Source organism: Anomaloglossus baeobatrachus, chromosome 6 (genome assembly GCF_048569485.1).
Source record: "Anomaloglossus baeobatrachus isolate aAnoBae1 chromosome 6, aAnoBae1.hap1, whole genome shotgun sequence".
NCBI lineage: Eukaryota > Metazoa > Chordata > Amphibia > Anura > Aromobatidae > Anomaloglossus > Anomaloglossus baeobatrachus.
In genome coordinates this window covers 183,006,276-183,031,405 of record NC_134358.1, presented here as the reverse complement: position 1 = coordinate 183,031,405, position 25,130 = coordinate 183,006,276, and the positions used below count along the sequence as shown (strand labels likewise).

The 25,130-nt window shown below is 44.1% G+C and overlaps 1 protein-coding gene across 2 annotated transcripts in view; it reads right to left on the bottom strand.

Annotated features, from left to right (window-relative positions):
- GNAL (G protein subunit alpha L) overlaps window positions 1-25,130 on the bottom strand; it is a 389,656-nt gene that overhangs the window by 69,682 nt on the left and 294,844 nt on the right. For both annotated transcript variants that reach the window (XM_075314560.1, XM_075314561.1), the window contains exon 5: window positions 17,478-17,575. In XM_075314560.1, the coding sequence (XP_075170675.1) occupies window positions 17,478-17,575 (98 nt within the window). The remainder of the gene's footprint in view (window positions 1-17,477; window positions 17,576-25,130) is intronic.

Below are 25,130 nucleotides of genomic sequence, written 5' to 3'. Positions count from 1 at the left end.
TATTTAGCCCATGCAGTGGCCGGATGGAAAGTTGGCTGGCACGGTTTTTTGTGCGGCGAAAAAAAACGCATAGCGCCGGATCTGGCGCAATGCGGTGCAATTTACAATGCAAGCATATGGACGCCGGATGCGTTTTTTTGCACTGTGCATGCTCAGTATCAAGCCGCATCCGTCAAAAAACGGACGGGCCGCATGGAAAATTTATGCAACGGATTTGGTTTTTTTGCCGCATCCGTTGCATAGGTTTTTGAGCCGGATTGAGCCGCACTGCAAAAACCGGATGTGTGAAAGCAGCCTAAGGCCACATTTACACGTTCAATATTTTACCTAAGTATCTGTAAATCAAAACCAGGAGTGAAACATACAGCAGTGGTGCCGAGCTGCTATTATACTTGTCCTCTGATTGTTCCGCTCCTGATTTTGGCTTACACATACTGATGTAAAATACTGACCAAATACTGATCGTGGCCTAAGGCTACATGCGCTCGCTGCATCTTTTTGTGTTCACAAACTGCAGCCAAAACTGCACCTTGTCAGAGAGAGACCGGAAATGTCACACAAAATGCTTGTAATTGTAGGTGCGTTTTTTGCTGCGTTTTGTGACAAATGTTGATAAAAACGCAGGAAGAATGAACAGGCTGCATTTTTTTGTCACAAACGTTTGACAAATAAAATGCTGACAAATAAACTCCAATGTGTGCATGACAAATCTGACTTCTCATAGACTTTGCTGGGAAGTCAGATGTCAGAAAGTTCTGACAACAAAACTGCAGCCAAAAACGCAGCAAAAACGCAACGTGCGCATGTAGCCTAATAAGACCAATTTCAAACATTATCGGCAAATTTGTGCTCCCATGTTACAGCTGACAGTCTTGGCCCAACTGTGCCCCATGTTTCCATATACAACGGTCTGAAACTAGCCTCATCAGGAAGGGACTTGTGTCCGTAATATGGCATTCAATCTGGTTTTAAAGTGGCTTAAAGCACACCAATCACCAGGATTTCCGAATATGACGTAAAGCTAGTGCTATACTGGCACTATCAGGCTGATTCTATACATACCTTTAGTTGTCATGTAGGATGTATAGTTTATGAAATACAGGCAAGTAAAGTTACAGAAAAGTGTAGCTTTTTGATTGGCAGCAGCTGCTGAATAGCTAATATGTGGGTTGGGATTTTCTTATCTATTTCCGCCTCTGCTGCCTGGCCTCTGTAGATGAGACTGTATGGGCTGCATTTCTAACACGCCACTATTACGTGACAGAAATGACTCCAACACCTGGATGGAGCCCATACAGTCTAGCATCTACAGAGGCCAGAGAGCAGACAGGGGCGGGAATAGATAGCAAAACCTGACCCACACATTGGTTATTCAGCAGCTGCTGCCAATCAAAGATGCATTTTTCTATAACTTTACTTGTCTGTATTTCCAAAACTATACATCCAATCTGACAACTAAAGTCATGTATAGAATCAGCATGGTAGTGCCAGTATAGCACTGGCTTTAGTTTATATAGGAAAATCCTGGAGATTGGTGTGCTTTAAAGCTAATTCACGTTTTTGGCGCACTTTCATTTTATTTTAAAAAATAATTACATAAAATATAAATTAGCTGTAAACCGCACATGAACACTGTCAAAGATTGGTTTGAGATAGCAGTATACATGACCTATATTGACGGCACTGACTCTAGCCCTAGGGTTACACCCACTGTTTTTACCTATGCGGCTTTGTTTTGGACTTACATTTACTTCACAGGCATAAAAATCAACAATACCCTCAAGCAAGTCCCTCCTCTGCAGTAGGATAACAAGCTGCAGCGCTGATATCTGGACTAAAAACATCACCAATGCAGCCATTCAATGGGTTCCCCTGTGATACCGGTGTAGTCATCATAAGAATGCTAAAGCTCAACGATTGGCTGCAGCAGTCATGATGTCACCACTGCTGCCTGTCAACAAAGACTGGGGCAGTGGTAGAGAGGTTGTGCTGGACCTGTAGAGGGGGGAGTATAGCTGCACATTTTATTTCATAGCTTTTCAGGATTATCCATTTTTTTGGGACAACCCAACAGAGGGATCCAAAATGTTATACTGTAAAGCTGGGCCCAGAAGACAATTAATGAACAACAGAACAGAGTCAAGGGGTTTTCTAGGTTAGCGTCTTTATACGACATTTTTCAGTGTTTAGTATAAGGAGTGTTAAGGCTCTATGCATATTTCTGCAAAAAGGGCATTCTGATCTGACTGTGGGAAAGGGGCATTCTGATCTGACTGTGGAAAAGGGGCATTCTGATCTGACTGTGGAAAAGGGGCATTCTGATCTGACTGTGGAAAAGGGGCATTGTGATCTGACTGTGGAAAAGGGGCATTCTGATCTAATTCTGGAAAGGGGGCATTCTGATCTAATTCTGGAAAGGGGGCATTCTGATCTAATTCTGGAAAGGGGGCATTCTGATCTGACTGTGGAAAAGGGGCATTCTGATCTGATTCTGCAAAAAAGGGCATTCTGATCTGATTCTGCAAAAAAGGGCATTCTGATCTGACTGTGGAAAAGGAGCATTCGGATCTGATTCTGGAAAAGGGGCATTCTGATCTGATTCTGGAAAAGGGGCATTCTGATCTGATTCTGGAAAAGGGGCATTCTGATCTGATTCTGGAAAAGAGGCATTCTGATCTGACTGTGGAAAAGGGGCATTCTGATCTGATTCTGGAAAAGAGGCATTCTGATCTGACTGTGGAAAAGGGGCATTCTGATCTGACTGTGGAAAAGGGGAATTCTGATCTGACTGTGGAAAAGGGGCATTCTGATCTGACTGTGGAAAAGGGGCATTCTGATCTGACTGTGGAAAAGGGGCATTCTGATCTGATTGTGGAAAAGGGGCATTCTGATCTGACTGTGGAAAAGGGGCATTCTGATCTGACTGTGGAAAAGGGGCATTCTGATCTGACTCTGGAAAAGGGGCATTCTGATCTGATTCTGGAAAAGGGGCATTCTGATCTGATTCTGGAAAGGGGGCATTCTGATCTGATTCTGGAAAGGGGGCATTCTGATCTGATTCTGGAAAGGGGGCATTCTGATCTAATTCTGGAAAGGGGGCATTCTGATCTAATTCTAGAAAGGGGGCATTCTGATCTGACTGTGGAAAAGGGGCATTCTGATCTGATTCTGCAAAAAAGGGCATTCTGATCTGATTCTGCAAAAAAGGGCATTCTGATCTGACTGTGGAAAAGGAGCATTCGGATCTGATTGTGGAAAAGGGGCATTCGGATCTGATTGTGGAAAAGGGGCATTCGGATCTGATTCTGGAAAAGGGGCATTCTGATCTGATTCTGGAAAAGGGGCATTCTGATTACAGACCAAAGCTGCTTTGGATGTGGCTTTTACTATATAGCGAAAAAGACTGGCATATAATGTAAGGTGCAGACATTAATGTGCAGCATCTATAGCAATGTTTATTGTTTGTTTTGTTGCCAGTAGATGCAAATGACAAAATAAGTAAACACATGGGAAAAGAGACAATACATAAGGGAATGACAGGCACGTGAGGGCAAAGAACACTAATGCCAAGCACAGATCAGATGCAGCAGAGTAGAGTTTGTGGCAATAATTGCATCGACACCACAAAGCTTGTGAAAGTGAAGAACGTGCGCAGAACAGACTCTGCACATAGTTTGTACCAGATCATGAACAGATTCTCAAGAACAAACAAAAAACCCTGATGGAGGTTTCTGAAGATTCACCTGTTAATCCATGAAACACCCGAGCGCTGTCCGATTTTTTTTTCCACAGACCCAAAAGACTAGCATTGGTGAGTTTGATTCAAAACTCAGATCAATACTGGACAAGTCTCCATGATTTAGTGCGGACCACTCAGTCTGCAAGAATACAAGGACATCTACCAGCTCATTAATTGGGTATAACTTGTATAAAGGCGACGGAAATCTAAATGAGTCTTGTATGGAGGTTTAAAGGGGTTTTCCAGGCTGAAGAGAACACAGTAGGCATACTATCTGGCTGCAGACTGCTGAATGCATCTGGTGTGTAACGTGCAAACTGTCACAATTCCTTCCACTCTATAGCCGGCATAAGTGGGTCACGTGACTGCATGTATGTTATTTCCAGTGGGTGAGAAAGTAGTTGGCATGTGAGCCCAAGTAAGCAAACTGCAAACTTGCACACATGTGGCATCCGACTTACACTAGCAACAAAAGGGGAGTTCTGACAATGTGTGCATTGCACACTGTCACGATTTGTCAATCTACAATTATAGAAGAGCTGTAGACTTATGTTGAGTAAAGAAAATCCCTTTTAACTTCATCATTTTTCTATTTCTGAGAAGACACATTGTGGGGTTTTATCGTACATGCACTTCTAAAAACTGCTCAAAAAAAATATGTTACCCTTCAGTTATTCAACTAATTTCCCCTTTTTCTACGATGCTTGAGGCCTAATTTTTATATTGCTTTTTTCAAATCACATATTGGGCAGGAAACTTAAAGACATTTTTTAAATGTGACGTTTTGTAGAATAAAAAAAAAAAACAAAAAACACAAGGGAACACTGAAAAAAAAATAGTGTTCCCTTTTCTGTAGAAATTATTTTTCGATATTTGACTTTTTTCGGTGACGGGGCTAGAAATACTGATTTGGACTGTGGTTTTGTTTTTTGGGTTTTTTTTTTTAGTTTTGTTTTATTTTCTTGCTTTTAATTTATTTCTTTGATCACTTCACACACTGTGCCACAACATAAGGTCTCCAAAGATCTCTGGGGAGGAAAAGAGGTGTCATTTTACGGCACACAAGCGTATAGCATCCGATGACAGAATCGGACACGGTTATATGCTAATGACACTTGGCTCAGGGTCTGCATGAGCAGAGTGTCAACTACTGTAATCTGATTCTCTTGTATGGAAGGATTGGCGCACAGGTGAGGAGAGGATAGAAAGAAAGATTGCTTTCTCCAACTTCTCCATTGCCTGTGTGTGTATACCGCACTGCTTTGGGATGTCATCCGAATGCAGTCCAATGTTTCACATGCACCCATAGACTTGTGTGATGCAATTCGTGGAGGCACTCGCAGCAAGCTGGGAATGTTCTCTCATGCTGAATCGGTATTAGAAACAAATTGAAAATCTTCTCTCTCTCACTGAATAAGAAATGCTGCGAGCGCAATGTGATTTTTTTTGTCTTCCTTTGCACTCATCTGAATTATACGCTCATGTGAGTGAGGCCTAACAGTCCCATTCTCTTTATTGCCAATTTCCCCTGTAATTAAGGCTAGTAAATTAGACCCAGTTGCAGGGGAATTCAGCCTCCTGTCTGCATTGCAGAACTGACTGGGGTTTTTTTTAGGAACCAGCAATCACATGATAAATGGGTCTTGGGGAGAAAGGTTCTGCTTCCTAATCTGTATACACAGCACTTGTTCAGCACTGTGTATACAGCGATCAGGAAGGCAGAGGTACCTGCCTTCTCTGGGGATAGTCTAACAAATCTGACAACCAGCTCCCCACCCTTAGGCTATGTGCGCACTAGAAAAGTGATTTTTCTTAAGAAAATTTCTTGAGAAACTTCTGGGAGTTGAAGATTACCGCACCTGTGGTAAAAAAACGCACCAAATCCGCAGGAAAAACGCATGCGTTTTTGCCACGGTTTTTCCGCAGGTTGGTCCCTGCGGTTTTTTTATGCTGAGCAGAAATAAATAATATAGATAATAGATAGATAATCGATAGACAGATAATGGATAGAGGGAAAGATGGATAGATGAATAGATAGATAGATGAGAAAGACCTATATAATGTCCCAAACCCCCTGCATATTCTAAGCTGGCACCCTTTAGTGACTTTCATGTGGCACTAAAGGATGCCTAGCCTTGTATTTAGCCAAAAAGTAAATAATTAAAAAAAAATGACGTGGGGTCCCCCCTATCTTTTGTAGCCAGCTAGGGTAAAGCAGACGGCTGCAGCCTGCAAACCACAGCTGGCAGCTTCACCTTGGCTGGTAATCCAAAACAGAGGGCACCCCACGCTGTTATTTTACATTAAATAAATAATTTAAAACAAAAAACGTGGGGTCCCCCCAAATTGGATCACCAGCCAAGGTAAAGCGGACAGTTGGGGTCTGATATTCTCAGACTAGGGAGGTCCACTGTTATTGGACACTCCCCAGCCTAAAAATAGCAGGCTGCAGCCGCCCCAGAAGTGGCGCATCCATTAGACGTGCCAATCCTGGCGCTTCGCCCCAACTCATCCCGTTGCCCTGGTGCGGTGGCAAACGAGGTAATATATGGGGTTGATGCCAGATGTGTAATGTCACCTGGCATCAAGCCCTGGGGTTAGTGATGTCACGCGTCTATCAGATACCTGACATCACAAACCCAGTCAGTAAGAAATATAAAATAGACAACAAAAAAAGTTTTACTTGGGGAAAAAAAAACCACTCTCCACATTCCCTCTTTCACCAATTTATTGATAAGAACAATCAATTCCACGTCCGGCGTAATCCAATAAGGGGGGGCGTCCCACGGCGATCTATACCATAGTCACTGTCCCAGTCCATGAAGAACAGAATGTTCCCCATTGGCTGGGAGAGCAATACAGTGACCTGAGCTAACATCAATAGCCCAGGTCACTGCAGGGGATGCTGAGCGCTGCTGTCAGGAGGATAGATTAGATCATTACCTGCTTTGGTGATCTCCTGCAGTCCTGCCATCAGCGCTGTCACTGACTTCTATGCCCGCCGCGTTGTCGTCAGCAGTATCGCGAGAGCCCGTGACGTCATCGCTAGTGACAGTCTCGGGCCGCTCGAGAGACGGGCATAGACAGCAGTGACCGCGGTGACGTCAGGAGATCGTCACAGCAGGTAATGATCTCATCTCACCTCCTGACAGCAGCGCTCGGCATCCCCGCGGCTGCACGCACTGCTGTGTGCCAGTGTCTGCCTGCGCTGCAGCGTAACAAGCTGCTGATACTGCGGGCAGACACTGACACTGCTGTGCATGCAGCGGTGGGGCTGCAGCGGGACACAGACTGCACGGGCACCCGTCGGTCGTCATACGGAAGCGCTTCTGTGCGGCGTCCAGGGAGTGTGACGTCTGTGCTCCGCCTCCTCTTCCTGGCATAATGACATCACTCCCTGCAAAACCGCAGGGAGCGATGAGCATTACTGCAGGTAAATCGCGGCTATACTGGGGGTATGCCGCACATCATTTGCTACCTGCGGTATACCCCCGGAATTTCGCGATTACATTACAGTGAATGGAGTAAAATTCCGGGGGTATACCGCAGGTACCTGCGGAAAATAATGGACATGCTTATTTTCTCAAGAAAGTTTCTTGAGAAAAATCCGCAGCGTGCGCACAGCTATTTTTTGTTCCCATAGGTTTTGCTGGGAAATGTCTGCAGAAAGATTTCAAACCTTTCTCAAGAAATTTCCGCAGCAAATCCGCGGGTAAAACGGCCTAGTGCGCACATAGCCTTATAGCTGCACTAGCTCATAAAAGCAGTCTACTTTGCATTGACATTTTAGAACATCAGTGCATAGTAAAGTGCGGTCGGCTAGGATGTTTAATGTCTATGGATGGTTTGGAACTGGTTAAATTATCTTATGCCCAAAGTCCTTGATGCTTGGCATGAGATATTATAAACTTTAGGTTATGTCTATTAACTCAAGTTACTTGGCAGCATTATCTCATAGAAAAGTGCTAAATACCTTCATATCACGCCCATGTGGAAAGTCATAAAAACAAAACCCACCAAATGCTATAGGAATTGAACTCTTCTTTCTCTAAGGGTACTTTCACACTTGCGTTGGGTTGAATCCGCTCGGTCCGTTGCTGCGTCGTTTTGACGCATCCGTTATTTTTGTAGTGTCAACGGATGCAACGGGTCCGTTATTTCACAGGAATCCGTTAGCTGATTCCTGTGAAATAACGGACCGTTGCATCTGTTTGGTGTCCGTTAGGCGTCCGTCTAACGGAATCAGTCGGCTCGGTTTTATTTCTTTTTTTTAATTTTTTTTCATTCTGGGCATGCTCAGAATAAATTAGCGGAATCCAGCAGCGGATTCCGTTGTTAAGCACTTAGCAACGGAATCCGCTACCATAGGGAACCATTATAAATTTTAACGGAACCAACGGAATACGTTGGTTGGCGTCATTTTGACACAAGCATTTAACGTTACATTCTGCGTTGCTTCAGCTTGGCGGAAGCAACGGAGCGTCGGCCAACGGAAGCAACGCAGGTACTTTTGGCACAATCCGTCATCAATGCAAGTCTATGGGAAACAACGGAATCCGTTAACGGATTCCGCTGTTTCCCAAGACAGCGGATTGCGCTAAAAAAAAAAACCAACGCACTTGCTATTAACTGGGTGTAATTGTGACAACCCCTCCCTCTCAGTTTTGCACTGGTAAGAGACTCTAAATTATAGGGTCCATTAAAATCAGATCTGTCACCTTGGTTTACAATACACATTGTGGGAATTGCTACATAGAGCTCATAGACCTGATGGTGATAGTGTATTTCTTTTGAAAACCCATGTCAGAAAAGAGGTACAATGCTAATATTAAGAGAACATTAGGAGTCCAGCTACAGAGTGAGAGCAGCTACGAGTCTACTCAGTCTCCACCCACCCAATCTGACGGAGCAGCTTATAATGAGCAGTGTGAGATGTCAGCAGCAGGAGGGATGCTGAGGAACTGTCAGAAAGGATAGACGGGTGGAGATTAAGTTGAATTTTCAAAAAGTGTTATACAGCCAATCTGACATGTATTTTCAAAGGAAATAAATCAGCCTCATCAGGATTAATATCCATTTTGTAAATGTATGTAGTCAGTATAGTGAAATCTAGTGACCAATCCATTTTAAAAGGTAGGTGTCAATGGACCATACATGAAGCAGGCTACAGTACAATTGCATGAGGAAAATCTGCAATAATTTAAGTAGTATGACTGTAGATTCATTTCACAAAATTTCATCCAAAGGCCAAGTTCACACGACCCTATTTTCGGTCCGAATCCTGTCCGGGAAAATACGGAGAACAAACAGAAACATCCAAAACAGAGTTGCAAAGTACCAATTTTATTTATATGTATTTTACTTTTCACTTTGTTTCTGTCTCAGGTTTTGTCTGCTGTTTGGCCACGGTGTGAACACGCCTCAATGCAGTGCATGTCTACAATGTGTACTCCGGCTCATTTCTTTCTTTTTTGTTTATTTTGTGTTATTCACAAACAAGTGTGGCCCCTCTCCTTGAGTTGGATATTTCCTTTATGTAGCTTCCCATGATGAGAAGTCCGTACAGTTGGGTCCCGGCCCTTCTCTGCCCTCATCCACACTGATGTCACTAGACGCACTGTGAAGTTTTAATATCAGATTAGGGACCGTCCTGATTGGGGTTCAGCTTGTCGTGGCGAGATGGCTTTACCTTTCGCATTTAGTCAACATCATATACCAGGTACCCCATTTTATACAGGTTGGTCCAAAAGTAGGTTGACACTATGTGTAATAGGGTTATCAAACATGGTGTAAAGTGAAACTGACTCAGTTGCCCTTAGCAACCAATCAGATTCCACTTTTCATTCTTCAGACTCTTCAGAAAATGAAAGCAACCAATCAGATTCCACCTTTCATTCTTCAGACTCTTCAGAAAATGAAAGGTGGAATCTGATTGGTTGCTAAGGATAACTGAGTCAGTTTCACTTTACACCATGTTTGATAACCTTATTACACATACTGTCCACCTACTTTTGGACCACCCTGCATATACGTACGATTACTTTTTACAGATGCTCATTTAGTTCCTATTTTACGTTTTCTCAGAATTAATAAGTGTTAATGGGGCTGTTGGGGGAGTCAATATTTTTCTTACATAATGATCTTTTAGGCCACAGTCACGCGTTGAGTATTTGGGGAGTTTTCATACCTCGGTATTTACAAGCTAAAACCGGGAGTGGGTAAAGAATACAGAAGTGATGCCTGTGTTTCTGTTATACTTTTCCTGTGATTGTCCCACTCCTGGTTTTGGTTTACAAATATTGATGTAAAAAACTCACCAAATACTGTGTGTGTGAACGTGGCCTTAAACTGGATGGGTCTACAAGACAACCCTGCTGCTACTGACCATAGCCAGCACAGGGAATGCAACTGCTCAGCAGACGGCCTCAGGCTCTAGATCAGAGGACAGAAAACATAAGAAGCCATTTCCACATCTTCATGTATGATCTGCAAATTGCAGAGGGCAAAGTTCCGCAGTGACCATAGTCTGGCAGATACATCTCTGCATTGCCTGGATCACTGTTCAGTCCCTAAAGAAAAGCCATGAAACGCAAAGTCCAAGAAAACTTTAAAAAGTGGATTTAAAAGCTAAATCATCATGTATGCCTTCGTTATCCAGTCATTTATTTTTTTACAGAACGAATGAGGACACGAGCCTATATTTAAAATGCAGAGACGGCCAACAGTCCTGTTTTGTCGAGCTACTTCCCAACCAGACCCGGGGTTGGAGCGCAAAGGAAGCCTGCTCGCTGAGAACACAGCCATTTCTTTCATCCGCTGTATTCTCAAGGAGTTCCGGTGGAATGACTGATTATCTCATCGGCAGGGAAAAGGTTAACGCAGCTTCCTTGTATTCACTGCTGTGTTTGTGTGGATCTTCATATGAAACAGTGCTTTCTCTGTTAGTTATACAGAGCTATATTTAGTGCTAATCACTCATCATAGTTACATGACATCCCTTTCCTTTACCAGAGTGTATGAACATAAACCCACACTGCTCTGGTAAAAGGCATTAGCTCCACTAGATTAGTTAACCAGAAAAGCAAAAAGCGATCTGTACAATGTAAACACCACCGCTCCGGCCATCCTAGGCCAAAACGACAGAAATCCTCTGTGGGTTAAATGCATCCATACAAGTCATGCCTCTTCTGTCCCGAGAACGTACCAGCCAGGATAGGCAAAAAGCCTGGGCCAAGAGCGCTGGCTGTGTAGTGTACAGAGGATCCCTACACTGGGCACAGATGTAGCCCCCGCCCAGTGAAGCCCACGCCAACTGGGCTGTCCCTTGAGGTACGTCCCAACTGCTGCCTTGGCAGTTAGGACAAAGCCCCAAAAACACAGCACTATAGAAAAACATGAAAGACCATTTATATGACAAAAGATAACCAATTTGTGACCAGTGTTTCATGGCGAGTGTTTGAGGCCACAATTCAATACAACTCTTTGAGAGCCTCATTCTGGCTCTCATAGAGTTGCAATGAGACCTTGTGACGTAACTTCTGACTTCCAGCCAGTCAGACGTTACTGTCACAAGATGGCACCGTGGGACCGGAGTGGCACCGGTAAAAGGTGAAGCCGCTGGAAGGGGAGTATATGACAGGGGCCTTAGATTCAAAGCGCCACTCCAGCTCTTAAAAAAAAAAAAAAAAAAAAAAAAAAAAAAAAAGGCCAAAGCTGGGGTGGTGCTTTAAGTCTAGACTTGGGATGTTGAGCTGTGTATAAAAACAAAAACTATGAAGAAAAGAGATAAGTATATCAGCTCACCACTTCAGAAGTCCTTATAGAAGCCAAGCGGATTTCCTTTAGATCGGTGCACGGAACCTGTGTCGGGCATCCACATGAACATACCCAGAGAAAAAGGTGAAGATCCAGCACCGTGTAAAAAGCTTTGTACCTTCTTTATTTCTTCATAATTAAAATACACAATGGTAGGGGATTACACCATCTCCATATTACAAGCGTTTAGAACATCTAAGTGTTAGAGTTTTCTTTGTATAAAAACTATGCAGCTCGGACCGCTAGAATGTTGCGAAATTGCAACCAAAAGCTGGAAAATTTCCTTGGAACCAATTCTTTATCTTTACTTTGGTGACCACTAAACTATATTCAAGCTATGGGCGCCATGAACTTAAAGTGAACCTGACACCTGGTGCATGCTGCATAATCTATGGGAAGCGTGCATCAGGCGCTGGCTGCACGATCGCTGCCAGGTATGATCGACTTGGGAAAGCGTCAGCATTTCAGGAAAAAAAAAAAACCATACTTTTAAAGGGAACCAATCCCCAGGATTTTCATATATAACCTAAAGCCAGTGCTATACTGGCACTATCAGGCTGATTCTATACATACAGTGCTATACTGGCACTGTGGCAGATTCTCCAGATAGCCTGTAGTGGTCATCTCGGAGGTTTAGGTTTTGAAACCCAAGAAAGTTTATAAAATCGGCAGCTGCTTGAGTGACAGCAGCAGAGGATCAGATAATATCTGGGGGGAATTCATAGTTATCCCCTTCCCTGTTAGAATTAGCAAAAGTATTATACAATCGATGTAACTTTTCACTAGCAGGACCTGTGTGAGGTCATACCCATGTGACCAGAAAAGTGGGGCCTCAGCCAACAAAGCTATCAGGAAGCAAAATTTTCCTATTGGCTGAGGCCCCGCCCCTTCTGGTCACATGGGTATGATCTCACCACAGGTCTTGGAAGTGAAAAGTTACATCGACTGTATAATACTTATGCCAATTCTAACAGGAGGAGCGGAGAACTAGGAAATCCCCCCCAGATATTATCTGATCCTCAGCTACTGTCACTCAAGCAGCTGCCGATTTTATAAACTTTACTTTATTGGATTTCAAAACCTAAACCACTAAAGATATGTAGAGAATCAGCCTGATAGTGCCAGTAGAGCACTGGCTGTAGGTTATATATGAAAATCCTGATGATTGGTTACCTTTAATATCCACAAACTGTAGACAGGCGGATCCCGGTGGCTTCTCCCCACCCACTAGCCTGGATTGACAGGACTCTTACTATACACACAAGTAGGCAGAGACTTGTCGATCCAGGGCAGCAGACCTGTCCGACTTGTTTACAGTATGGCTATTAATTACTGTATATTTTTACCTGAAATGTAGCAGCGTTGCAGAGTGAAGCATGCCTGGCTGAGATCATACATGCGTCCGATGCATTCTTCCCCTGGATTGGGCAGCATGAATCAAACGTCTGGTTCTCTTATCCTCTAGATACAATGCGAACTCTTCTAACATTGTGCAACAACTAATAGACCTAAATAAATGTGCATGCAGTATATGTACGGTATGTAATGAGAGAATTCATTCATTAAAAAGGCAGACAAGGATTCCAAAGAAATTCTAAGATTAGGAAATAGCCATACCATCATATGCTTTGCCCTGACACTAATCTTTGAAGCTTGTACAGTAGACTTTTTGTCTACAGACAGGAAGAGGTTTCTGAATGAAAATAAATAATAATTAACATTACATTAGTAGAACCCACAAGAGCTGTTAAAAGCAAGCCATAATGCCATCAATAACACGCCAGGCCGCTGAAAGCCAAAAACATTTAGAAAGTCGCAATAAAAACAACACAGAAATGAGGAGACTTTTGGTAACAGAAAAATGTACTTTCCCCTGTTTGCAGAGGTGTGGCACCTGATAATGTACACGGCCGTATAGTAAACAATACATACAGAATAGTACGAAAATGCAAGACAGGCACGCTATAGATATCCACAAGTGCTGAGCCAAGACAAATACCGGAGGCTGAAATGCACAATTCTGCAGCGGATGTTAAAGCAGATCTGCAGGGAGAGTAGCACCTTAATCTTAATCACATCGGGCTAATCTGTATATTCCCCCCATGTCAGATCGGTGCACATAATGAACATCTTGCATGGATTTTTTGTGCTGCATGTAAACAGTGTATAGAATATTGTACCTTCCATCAAGAATGGAGCGGTGTGGCAGGAGGATGCACTTATACTGGGCAAATGCCAGGCCATGTTTAATGTAGCATATCAGCAGAAGGCCGGACCTGCACACAGATGGGGAAAGGCCCTGCACACAGATGGGGAAAGGCCCTGCACACAGATGGGGAAAGGCCTGCACACAGATGGGGAAAGGCCCTGCACACAGATGGGGAAAGGCCCTGCACACAGATGGGGAAAGGCCCTGCACACAGATGGGGAAAGGCCCTGCACACAGATGGGGAAAGGCCCTGCACACAGATGGGGAAAGGCCTGCACACAGATGGGGAAAGGCCTGCACACAGATGGGGAAAGGCCTGCACACAGATGGGGAAAGGCCTGCACACAGATGGGGAAAGGCCTGCACACAAAGGGGAAAGGCCTGCACACAAAGGGGAAAGGCCTGCACACAAAGGGGAAAGGCCTGCACACAGATGGGGAAAGGCCTGCACACAGATGGGGAAAGGCCTGCACACAGATGGGGAAAGGCCTGCACACAGATGGGGAAAGGCCTGCACACAGATGGGGAAAGGCCTGCACACAGATGGGGAAAGGCCTGCACACAGATGGGGAAAGGCCTGCACACAGATGGGGAAAGGCCTGCACACAGATGGGGAAAGGCCTGCACACAGATGGGGAAAGGCCTGCACACAGATGGGGAAAGGCCTGCACACAGATGGGGAAAGGCCTGCACACAGATGGGGAAAGGCCTACACACAGATGGGGAAAGGCCTACACACAGATGGGGAAAGGCCTACACACAGATGGGGAAAGGCCTACACACAGATGGGGAAAGGCCTGCACACAAAGGGGAAAGGCCTGCACACAAAGGGGAAAGGCCTGCACACAGAGGGGAAAGGCCTGCACACAGAGGGGAAAGATATGTACACAGAGGGGAAAGATATGTACACAGAGGGGAAAGATATGTACACAGAGGGGAAAGATCTGTACACAGAGGGAAAGATCTGTTTACAGAAGGCATCACCCGTATACGGAGGGCAGGACCCGTATTTGGAGGGCTTGTCCTCCCTCTCATGCTGGGCAGTAGGGAGAGGGGATATATAGCTGCAGGTCTTGTATGCTACAGCATTACTTTTTTAGAATCAGTCCTCCAAAAAGTCAGACACCACAACCCAAGGCACTGTAAGCTGACTTTGTGATTTACTCTATATCGGTCCCTGATCTGCTAGATTGCAATACCAGGGGCCTAACTAAACAAAACGAGCTGTAAACATTGTTTAATTAGCATTGCACACATTGCAGGATTTTCGTTACTTATTGCAGACCTTCTTTAGTGTACTTGGCAGGCCGTAGGACTTCAAGGCAGCCTAGGAACCACTCAATTTCCTGTGTGGTTAACCACCATTTCACTACATGTACTGAGGTGGGCAAAATAAACTTTAGCTCCTATACAATACATTGCAGCTTTATGATGGAAAAGCTTGCCTTAGGCCCCTAACAACCAAAATCATGTGCACAAACAATACAACTTCAGGATAGAAGTGCAAATAAGAAGGAAAAAAACCTGCAGCAATAAAAAAAAAAAAATATAATAAAAGAAAGGAGCTAAGAACAGCGCAGGGTCACAAAACTTGTCGATGTGTAATTTTAGGCAAATGTCATCCTCCTATCATGCTGCTGTCATTTACAAGTCTCATTGTTTCATATTGTTTTATAGAGCAAGCAGAACATGGCAGGAAAAAGCTGCACTGTGTGATAACCAGCGCTTTCTAAAGGGACGGATCAGCAGAACCCCACACCTGGGTTTTCAGATGTATTTGCTACACTCCGTCTTCTGTTCAAAAGCCAAGAACAATATTTTACTTCATTCACCCAACTGAAGATAGAAATCAAACTTTTACATGATGAAGTCTGATAACTGAATAGTCTAAAAGCTTATGTTCCCACAAGAATGAAGTTCCCATAACCTGCCCCAGAGAAGTTCAACACATGTCACGTTTTTAAATGGGCCGATTCAACGAGAATTCAGACCCCCTTAAAGCGCTACCGTCGTTTTAATTTTCATTTCATAAATCAAATCAATGGTACTCATAAAAATAACCAACTCTAATATTTCTTATCAGACAAATTTGATTCTTTCTCAGCCAGATTGATCAGTCATTATCAAAATTCTCAAGTCTGGGGTAAAATCTGCAGTGTCAGTGAAGACTTCCCCATTACTGAGATAGTAGATGAGAGCTGTTACTGATGAGATTCTGACGAGAGAAGGGGGGAGCTAGAAGCAGAGGGAGGAGCTAAAAACAGAAAGCGCTCAGGGTAGAGGGAGGAGCTAGAGCCAGAAGGAGGGGTTAAAGATAGAGGGAAAAGGGAGTAGCTAGAGCTAGAAACTAGAGACAGAGGGAGGAGCTAAAAACAGAAAGAGCTCAGGGTAGAGGGAGGAGCTAGAGACAGAAGCTAGAGACAGGGAGGAGCTAGAGGCAGCGGGAGGAGCTAAAAAGAGGGAAGGAGTAGCTAGAGGAAGAGGGAGGAGCTTGAGGCAGAAGCTAGAGACAGAGGGAGGAGCTAAAGGCAGCGGGAGGAGCTAAAAAGAGGGAAGGAGTAGCTAGAGGAAAAGGGAGGAGCTTGAGGCAGAAGCTAGAGACAGAGGGAGGAGCTAGAGGCAGAGGGAGGAGCTAGAGGCAATAAGGGAAGCTATGGGGAGGAGCTAGAACCAGGAACTAGAGACAGAGGGAAGAGCTAGGAAGCAGAGCGAGGAGCTAGAGGCAGAGCGAGGAGCTAGAGGCAGAGCGAGGAGCTAGAGGCAGAGCAAAAAGCTAGAGGCAGAGCAAGGAGCTAGAGGCAGAGCAAGGAGCTAGAGGCAGAGCAAGGAGCTAGTTGTAGAGCTCCGCCCCTCTTTCCTCTACATAGAATCTCTAATCAGTATCAGCTCTCATCTATGAATACAGATTTTACCCCAGAATTAAGAATTTTGATAATGACTGATAAACTCTGGCAGAGAAAGCAGCAAATGTGTCTGATAAGATATATCACAAAGTTGCTTATTTTGACTTGCACTATTGATTTATGAAATAAAAATTGAAATGACGTTTACACCATTTTAAAAGCCTTTGTACCAGACGAGCCAGCGGCCTGTGACAGATTGGGATCATGACACATCACACAGGAGTCAATTATCTTTAAAATGTATTGTTAAAAGGAAGGTGGATCTTCCTGGGAAAACACTAGAAATAGTTACAGCTATACATATAAACAGTGCAACACATCTTCAAAATATACATCTTTCATGTTAGTAGAGAACTTTTTAGGCATTTCGGTCATATGAAACCTCATTAAAGGGAATCTGTCAGCAGGTTTTTTCTATGTAATTTGAAAGCAGAATGATGTAGAGACAGAGCCTGGTTCCTGCCATGTGTCACTTACTAGGCTGCATTTTTGTTTTTTTCAATAAAGTCAGTGTTTTCTTAGCAGGAGATTATCACTAGAGGGAGGACTAGGTGTCTTGTGCCTCCTAGTCCAAACCTGTCCCCACCACTGATTAGCAGCTTTCTGTCAACATACATTCCCCTTAAAAGGTTTCTAAGTTTTCAAGAAAAGTTACTTTATCCTCTCTGAATCAAACCCTTGGTTGTTTATGGGCTGTGTCTGGTATTAAAACTGGATTCTCATGCACTACCCCCAGGTACGTCTTGTGCCATTTCTTTTTTATTTTATATCTCTGATGAGAATATTGCTAAAATAGAAATAAAGCACTTACTATTGTGCACAGTCAATGAGTTGGTATTCATTTGACCTCTCGAAGCATGCCTTCACACCGTCATCATCCCAAAGTTTTTGTGCGTTTTCAAAAAATTCCTAGAAACGGAAAGTAAAAGTTGTTATATTGCAACACAGTGATCATACAGTAAGGATATAATATACAAAACATAACCGTATGCAGCTTCCCATCATAAACCTCCTTATGGTAAATCTGGAGAGAGTCTCAAGAAGAGCTCTGCACACAGGCTGTAGGGTTGCCTAGTGCAGACTCCATTAACACTGTGTATGGCCACTATACCTTACATATAGGCAAGTCAAAGGGTTTTTGAAATAAAAACATATACTGCAATCAAAAGGGGCCAAGATAGCGCAGTCTTCAGGGTAAACATCTCAGAGGGCCAAGATACAGTACATTGAAGTAAACCAAATGCAGGATGATACATACTGGAGGAAACAACCTTGTAGACAATTACAATGACAAATTTTCCTTTGTGCGGTATTATGGGACCAACAAAGAATTGGTTAAATAAAGTAAAGTAAGTAAATGCCATAATCCACCACAACAGTCAATAGTAATTGGATGAATTTCTATCTAACACAATCAAATGCCGCCACTTTACATGTCCCCCCCAATCATTGTGCCCATTTACTCAACTTGTACAATCATGTAGATTGTAGATGATCAGTAGGGGATGTGCGCACGTGTGCGTATTGCATGCAATTATGCTGCGTTCTGCACCGCAGCGTGACTGCATGCGTCCTGCGTCCCCTGCACATTCTATGGAGATTGTGCAGGAGCCGTGCGCACGTGGCGTATTAGAGCGCAGTGATTCGGCTGCTGCCCGAATCGCTGCGTTCTAAGAAATGACATGTCACTTCTTCCGTGCGGTTTGCATGCTGTCTATAGGGAGAGGCAGCATGCAGAGCGCACATTCTCTGCAGGCACCATGCGCTTCAGAACGGAGCTGTTCAGCTGCGCTCTGAAGCGCACCTTTTAGGTGCGGTGCAGAGCGCACACGTGCGCATATAGCCTTAGATGAGATCATTAGATGAGCCAATATTTGGCTCAAGAGCTCGTCATCAACTATTGGCCCATCTAAAAAGGTCAGCCAATGTTGATAACCAAGCAAAACGTCACACGTACTTACCTTCCCAACGACGTCGCTGTGGTCGCCGGACAAACTCTTTTTTTTTTAAGGGGGGGTTCGTGCGGCGTCACAGCGACGTCACACAGCGAGCCACCAATAGAAGCGGAGGGGCAGAGCGCAGCCGCATTAACGTCACTCCCACCTCATTGCCGAAGGACGCAGGAACGCTGTTGTTCGTCGTTCCCGGGGTGTGACACGTAGCGAGGTGTGCTGACTTAGGAATGACGAACAACCTGCGTCCCAAACGAGCAACAATATTTGGGAAATGAACGATGTGTCAACAATCAACGATGTTTGCAGTATTTGGGATCGTTAGTGGTCGCTCATAGGTGTCCCACGCAACGTCGCCGGATGTGCGTCACGAATTCCGTGATTCCAGCGACATCTCGTTAGCGAGGTCGTTGCGTGTAACGGGGCCTTAAAAAAATCGCTTCATTCTGCCTCTATCAAAGTTTCGGCCCCCTCCGTAAATCGGCTGCCAAGTGAATGCAAATTGGCTTGTTTAAATCAAAGCCAACCAATGGTCGTGTCATGGTCAGGATTGGCCTTTTCCTATGGGCCATTATGGTATTGTAATGGTGGAAAGGTGATAAGTGGTAACTAGGTGGGACCCTGGGCTCAGAGTGGAGAAGAAGCCTCAGTCTGACACCCGAGTACAGGGTTTTTTTATTTTTAATTCCCTGCCCATATTTTTAATTTGCCAATAGACATTGAGTTTTAAAGAGAACCAACCAGCAGGATTTCCATATATAAAGTAAAGCCAGTGCTATACTGTCTGCCTGCACTGGAATTACCATCTACAACGGCGGCAGGGGGAGGAAGGCCAGGCAGGAAGACAGAGGCGGGAATAGATAGCAAGACCTGACCCACATATTCCCTTCCTGTTGCACCTGTCAATCAAATAGCAGTGCATTGCTGTAGTTTTACGTGCACATATTTCTGAAATAAAACATCCGATCTCAGAAGATAAGGTATGGTTACAGTCAGCATCCTAGGGCCAGTATAGCACTGGCTTTACTTTATATATGAAAATCCTGCTGGTTGGTTCCCTTTAAATTAGGGGGGGAACATATAAAGATATTATTACTGCCTGGCTCCCTTTGTCAGCTTGGTGGTCCCCAAAAGGAGAAAGCCTAATATTGCCATGATCTTTGTCATTAAAGTCACACTGCTACCACTTCATAAACTACGCCTCATCCTTGTCACAATCGATGGTCCACTTTGTCACCCAACATAATGCTGATAGGTCATGGTTTATCAAGGCAAGTAGACTCTGATCCTATTAATGCCTGTAATATGGATTCGAGCGCACAATTACTTCCCTTAGTGAAACGTAATGACATATAGGAAAACTATCAAATGGAACCGAACCCTATCCGGAATAAATGTGGAAGAATAAAACAGATGTTTATATAGTATTGTGATTATTCTAGGCTAGGCCTCTGATTTGTAGACTATGTAAACCCACTGGTGGAATGTAAGTCTGAGCTCTGGATCCATTGTAAAGACGGCGAACTTCAGCCTCAAATGAACAGTTATACGTACATAATACACTAATCTGAGAAATCGAGGCCGAGGAGGAAGAGCGTGAAATCAGCAGGGTTATTTTTGGCTGCTGGTCATGCTTACAGAGATTAGCAGTTTGTTTTGTGCAAGTCTAATAGTTTGCACATGATGTTTTTATTTCTGCTAGGTTTCAGCAGGCAAATGTGCAAATTTAGATTTTCTGAGCCGCAAGTTGGATTTTTGCTACATATGTATGCAACGTGTATCTAGATCCTTATAGTTCTACAGATACTTTTATAGTATAAAAAAAAAAAAAAAAAAGTTGCATTGAAAGAAAAAAAGGAAACTTCACAAAGCATCATGACAAGTAATATTGATCTGAGGTGTATACGTCCTACTAAAATCATGTGACTTACTAACTTGTTGGAACAACATTTTTGCTCCAAATAAAAAAAAAAAAAAAAAAGAAGTGAGGAAAGCAGACAACACAAGCTTTGTCAGACTGGTTTTTAATTGGAGAACCTGCACCAGCACAACATAAAGGTTCATCTCAGGTCAGAGGGAGACGCCGGGGAGAACGGAGGAGCCCTCCTGTGCCACCCCTACTACTCCTGTGTAACACCAGGCACAATGTCAGACGCTGCAATACAAAGCTGTGATACTTTCAGAGGAAAGCTTCTATCAGCGCGTCCTAGAAAAGTGAAAGCAAATGAAAACGGAAAGGTTTCCTTCCGAGTTCCTCAGATATTACCTTTAGTGCTATTTTATAGAGTGCTGCATAATCAGAACACAACACTGCTCACAACCACTAATATAGAACTGCACTACACTGAAAAAAAATATAAAAATAATTTTATATATATATATATTTCAATAAGAACACAAATACATACACACGTACACATATATATTATTATATATATAGCAAGAGAGAGAGTGAAAATATAATATATACACAAACATATGATGAGCAGATCAGTTTGAAACAAATCTAATTGGACTCAAATTAAAAAATAAAATCATATCCACTCAAATCTCAACTCTTTGCGATTTACTTCCAGCAATATCCAGAAGAATCAGCACAGTCAGCTCATTGCGCACCTCGATTTGCCAAGTGGAGAAAGTTCAAGCATTGTAGAGGTGTGATTAAAAAAAAAAAGAATCAAACAAGAATACATGTATGTCCAGTGTTTCGACTCTTAGACTATGTCCGCACGTTGCTTTTTACCTGCTTTTTTGCTGCTTTTTCAACTGCAGCGTTTAATGCCAAAATGGTTGTGTTCTGCTTTTCAAGCAAAGTCTATGGGAATTTGGGTTTCTTGTCCGCACTATGCAGTTCAAAATGCTGCCTTTTTGTGGCAGAAATTTGGGCAAAAACTCAGCTTTTCAAAGAAGCAACATGTCAATTGTTTTTGCCATTTGGGTTTTGCACTGCAAAGCAGAGTTTTTGCCCAAGTTTCAGCCACAAAAACGCAGCGTTTTGAACTGCATAGTGCAGACAAATTGTCTCTCCAGTAAAGGAGACAAACTCTAGCACAGCGCCACCTATTGGAAGTAGCGATCCTAAAAGTCACAAGTGGATTTTTGACAATCCTTTGCAATATGACTCAGGATATATAAGCCAGATCAGAATCCCAATTTGCAGACACGGTGTTTCGGGGTGCTTGCCCCTCGTCAGTGCAAAGTATGGGGGTGTCTGATCTGGCTGATCAGATCAGACACCCCCATACTTTGCACTGACGAGGGGCAAGCACCCCGAAACACCGTGTCTGCAAATTGGGATTCTGATCTGGCTTATATATCCTGAGTCATATTGCAAAGGATTGTCAAAAATCCACTTGTGACTTTTAGGATCGCTACTTCCAATAGGTGGCGCTGTGCTAGAGTTTGTCTCCTTTACTGGAGAGACAATTTGAATATTTCCCAGAGGGGCATTGCAGCTATAAGTCCCCTTACCTGGCAGCCAGACTGGCTTGCAAAGTCTCCTTAAGGAGAATAGTGTTCCCCCGTAGTGCAGACAAGAAACCCAAATTCCCATAGACTTTGCTTGAAAAGCAGAACACAACCATTTTGGCATTAAATGCTGCAATTGAAAAAGCAGGTAAAAAGCAGGTAAAAAGCAACGTGCGGACATAGCCTTATTAGGCTATGTGCCCACGGGAGCTTGTTTGTGCGGATTTTGCTGCGGAAAACCTGTGGATTTTTCAGATAAATCCGCAGGTTTTAGCATGTACAGTCACTCCCGATGTTATCCTATGGGACATGGGGAGTGCTGTGTCCACGCTGCGGAAAGTGCGGCTGCCGACCATACTGCGGATGTAGGCATCCGCATGTATAATTGCATGTCAATTATTCATGCGGAATTACCTGCGGATGTCCCGGCCCTCCGCTATGGAGATAAGAGGCCGGGACGTTTGCAGGTAAGCCGCATGAATGTCCGCATGTTTCCCGCAGCTATTCCACTGTAATCTAGCAGCTAAAAATAGCTGCGGACGCCGGCGGGCAGCTGCGGGAAACATGCGCTCGTACCTGTGGATACATCCACAGGTACGAGCGCCCGTGGGCACACAGCCTTAGGGTATGTGCGCACGTGGCGTTCTGCCGCGACAAATATTCTGCAGCGTTTTGTCACTTCATATGCGTTTCAAAATGTAGACAAAAAGTTGCGTTTTGGATGCTTGCTCTGCCATAGACCGAAAGGGAAAAGCATCCAAAACGCACAAAAGTAGTGACATGTTGCTTTTTAGAACGCATCCATTTTGTAAAAAATTTAGCATCCAAAAAGCTGCGATTTAAAACGCAACGTGTGCATGGATTTTGCTAAATTCTCAGACTTTGCTGGGGACACAGAATGCATGCATTTACGCTGCTGTTTAAAACGCTGCGTAAACGCATGAAAAAAAAAATGCAACGTGCGCACACAGCCTTAGGTGGTTTTTATCCAGAGTTCTTGGTGTCCCATATGGTGCAGAGGAGCGGCGATATTCGCGCTGCAGCAGATGTGTGTAAATTCATGTCATTTACACAACACTAACGTAGCGTGCCCAACGGTGTTCCACTGCAACATATACTGGCCAGCACGAAGTCTTGGGACCAGGAAAGTGTCAGTACATTGCACTAAGTCGCCATATATATGTATGCTTGTTGATATTTCTTCACGTCTATCAGGGGAGCATCAATAGTTAAGTACTTGAGTATTCCCATCTCCAAGATCCTATCCCAATATGTAGAAGGTGTAATACTAATATTAGGAAATACCTCCAAATAGAAATGTAGTATAGTTCCCCTGATTCACTATTTTGCTTACCTCATGTTCAGGGCATTGCAGGATCTTGGGTATCCATGGTTATGGCCACTTGCAACTAACTGATTATATAAGTGGTCGTAATCATGGATATCTAAAGGTCCTGTAATGCCCTGAACATGAGGTAAGCGACACAGTGAATCAGAAGAATTTCTAATTGGAGGTATTTGCTAATATTATTATTATTAGGCCTTGTGCGCACTAGGCGTTTTTAGCGGCGTTTTTTACCGCGTTTTTGTGCTGAAAACGCAGTGACATTGCTTCCCCAGCAATGTCTATGGGTTTTCATAAGTGCTGTCCGCACACAGCGTTTTTTTGTAGCTGCGTTTTTGTGGTGACCACAAAAATGCAGCATGTCAATTATTTCTGCGTTTTTCACTGCGTTTTTCACCCATTGAGTTCAATGAGATGTTCAACAACGCAATGAAAAACGCATATAGCTGCGTTTCTATGACTAAAAACGCAGCTATAAAACGCAAGGGGTGGGCAGTAAAGTGACGTGTACAGGAAGAGGATTCCTTCTGTTGGTAAACACAGAAGCATGAATCCTCCCGGTACCGTCACCGCTGCCTCCACCTCCCGTCCGGTGCCATGTCAGCTCCGTGCGGCGCCATGTCTGGGCGGGAGGTGGAGGCAGCGGCGAAAACCAAAGTGAACAGTAGAAAAAAAAAATGTCATATATACTCACCTGTCTGCAGGGTCCTGGTGCCATGCCCGCTCCTGTCCCGGTCCCGCCGCTCTGGCTGTTGCAGTCTCCCGGGGCACGTACGAAGCTTGCAGGACCTGGCTGTGGATCACCTGATGCAGTCACCTGACGCATCAGCTGATCGTAATTCTCGCGGTGTCGCCGGCTTTTTCGCGCCCGGCCGGCTATCAGCTGATCCTGCCGTCAGGAGACTTCATCAGCTGATTACCGGCAGCTCCTGCAGCGATGGGACAGGATCAGACTCTCATCCGATCGCTGCAGGAGCTGCCGGTAATCAGCACAGACGTGAGCACTGATGCTTCAGCTGATTGTATAATCGGTTTTTTTACAATCAGCTGATGTGTGATGTGCTTCAGCCCCTAGAACCTGACACATCATCTGATCGCTTTGCCTTCCAGCAAACCGATCAGATGATATTGGATCCGGATTGGACGGCACGGGACCCTGACCCAGGATTACTGCGGAGGGGGGTTCTTTATTTCAATCAAGATGGAGTCACTAATTGTGTTGTGTTTTATTTCTAATAAAAATCTTTTTCTGTGTGTTGTGTTTTTTTTTTATCATTACTAGAAATTCATGGTGGCCATGTCTAATATTGGTGTGACACCATGAATTTCGGGCTTGGGGCCAGCTGATAATATACAGCTAACCCTAACCCCATTATTACCCAGCGAGCCACCCGGCATCAGGGCAGCTGGAAGAGTTGGATACAGCGCCAGAAGATGGCGCTTCTATGAAAGCGCCATTTTCTGGGGTGGCTGCGGGACTGCAATTCACAGCGGGGGTGCCCAGAAAGCATGGGCACCCTGCACTGTGGATTCCAATCCCCAGCTGTCTAGTTGTACCCGGCTGGACTCAAAAATTGGGCGAAGCCCACGTCATTTTTTTTTTTTTAATTATTTCATGAAATTCATGAAATAATTAAAAAAAAAAGGGCTTCCCTATATTTTTTGGTTCCCAGCCGGGTACAAATAGGCAGCTGGGGTT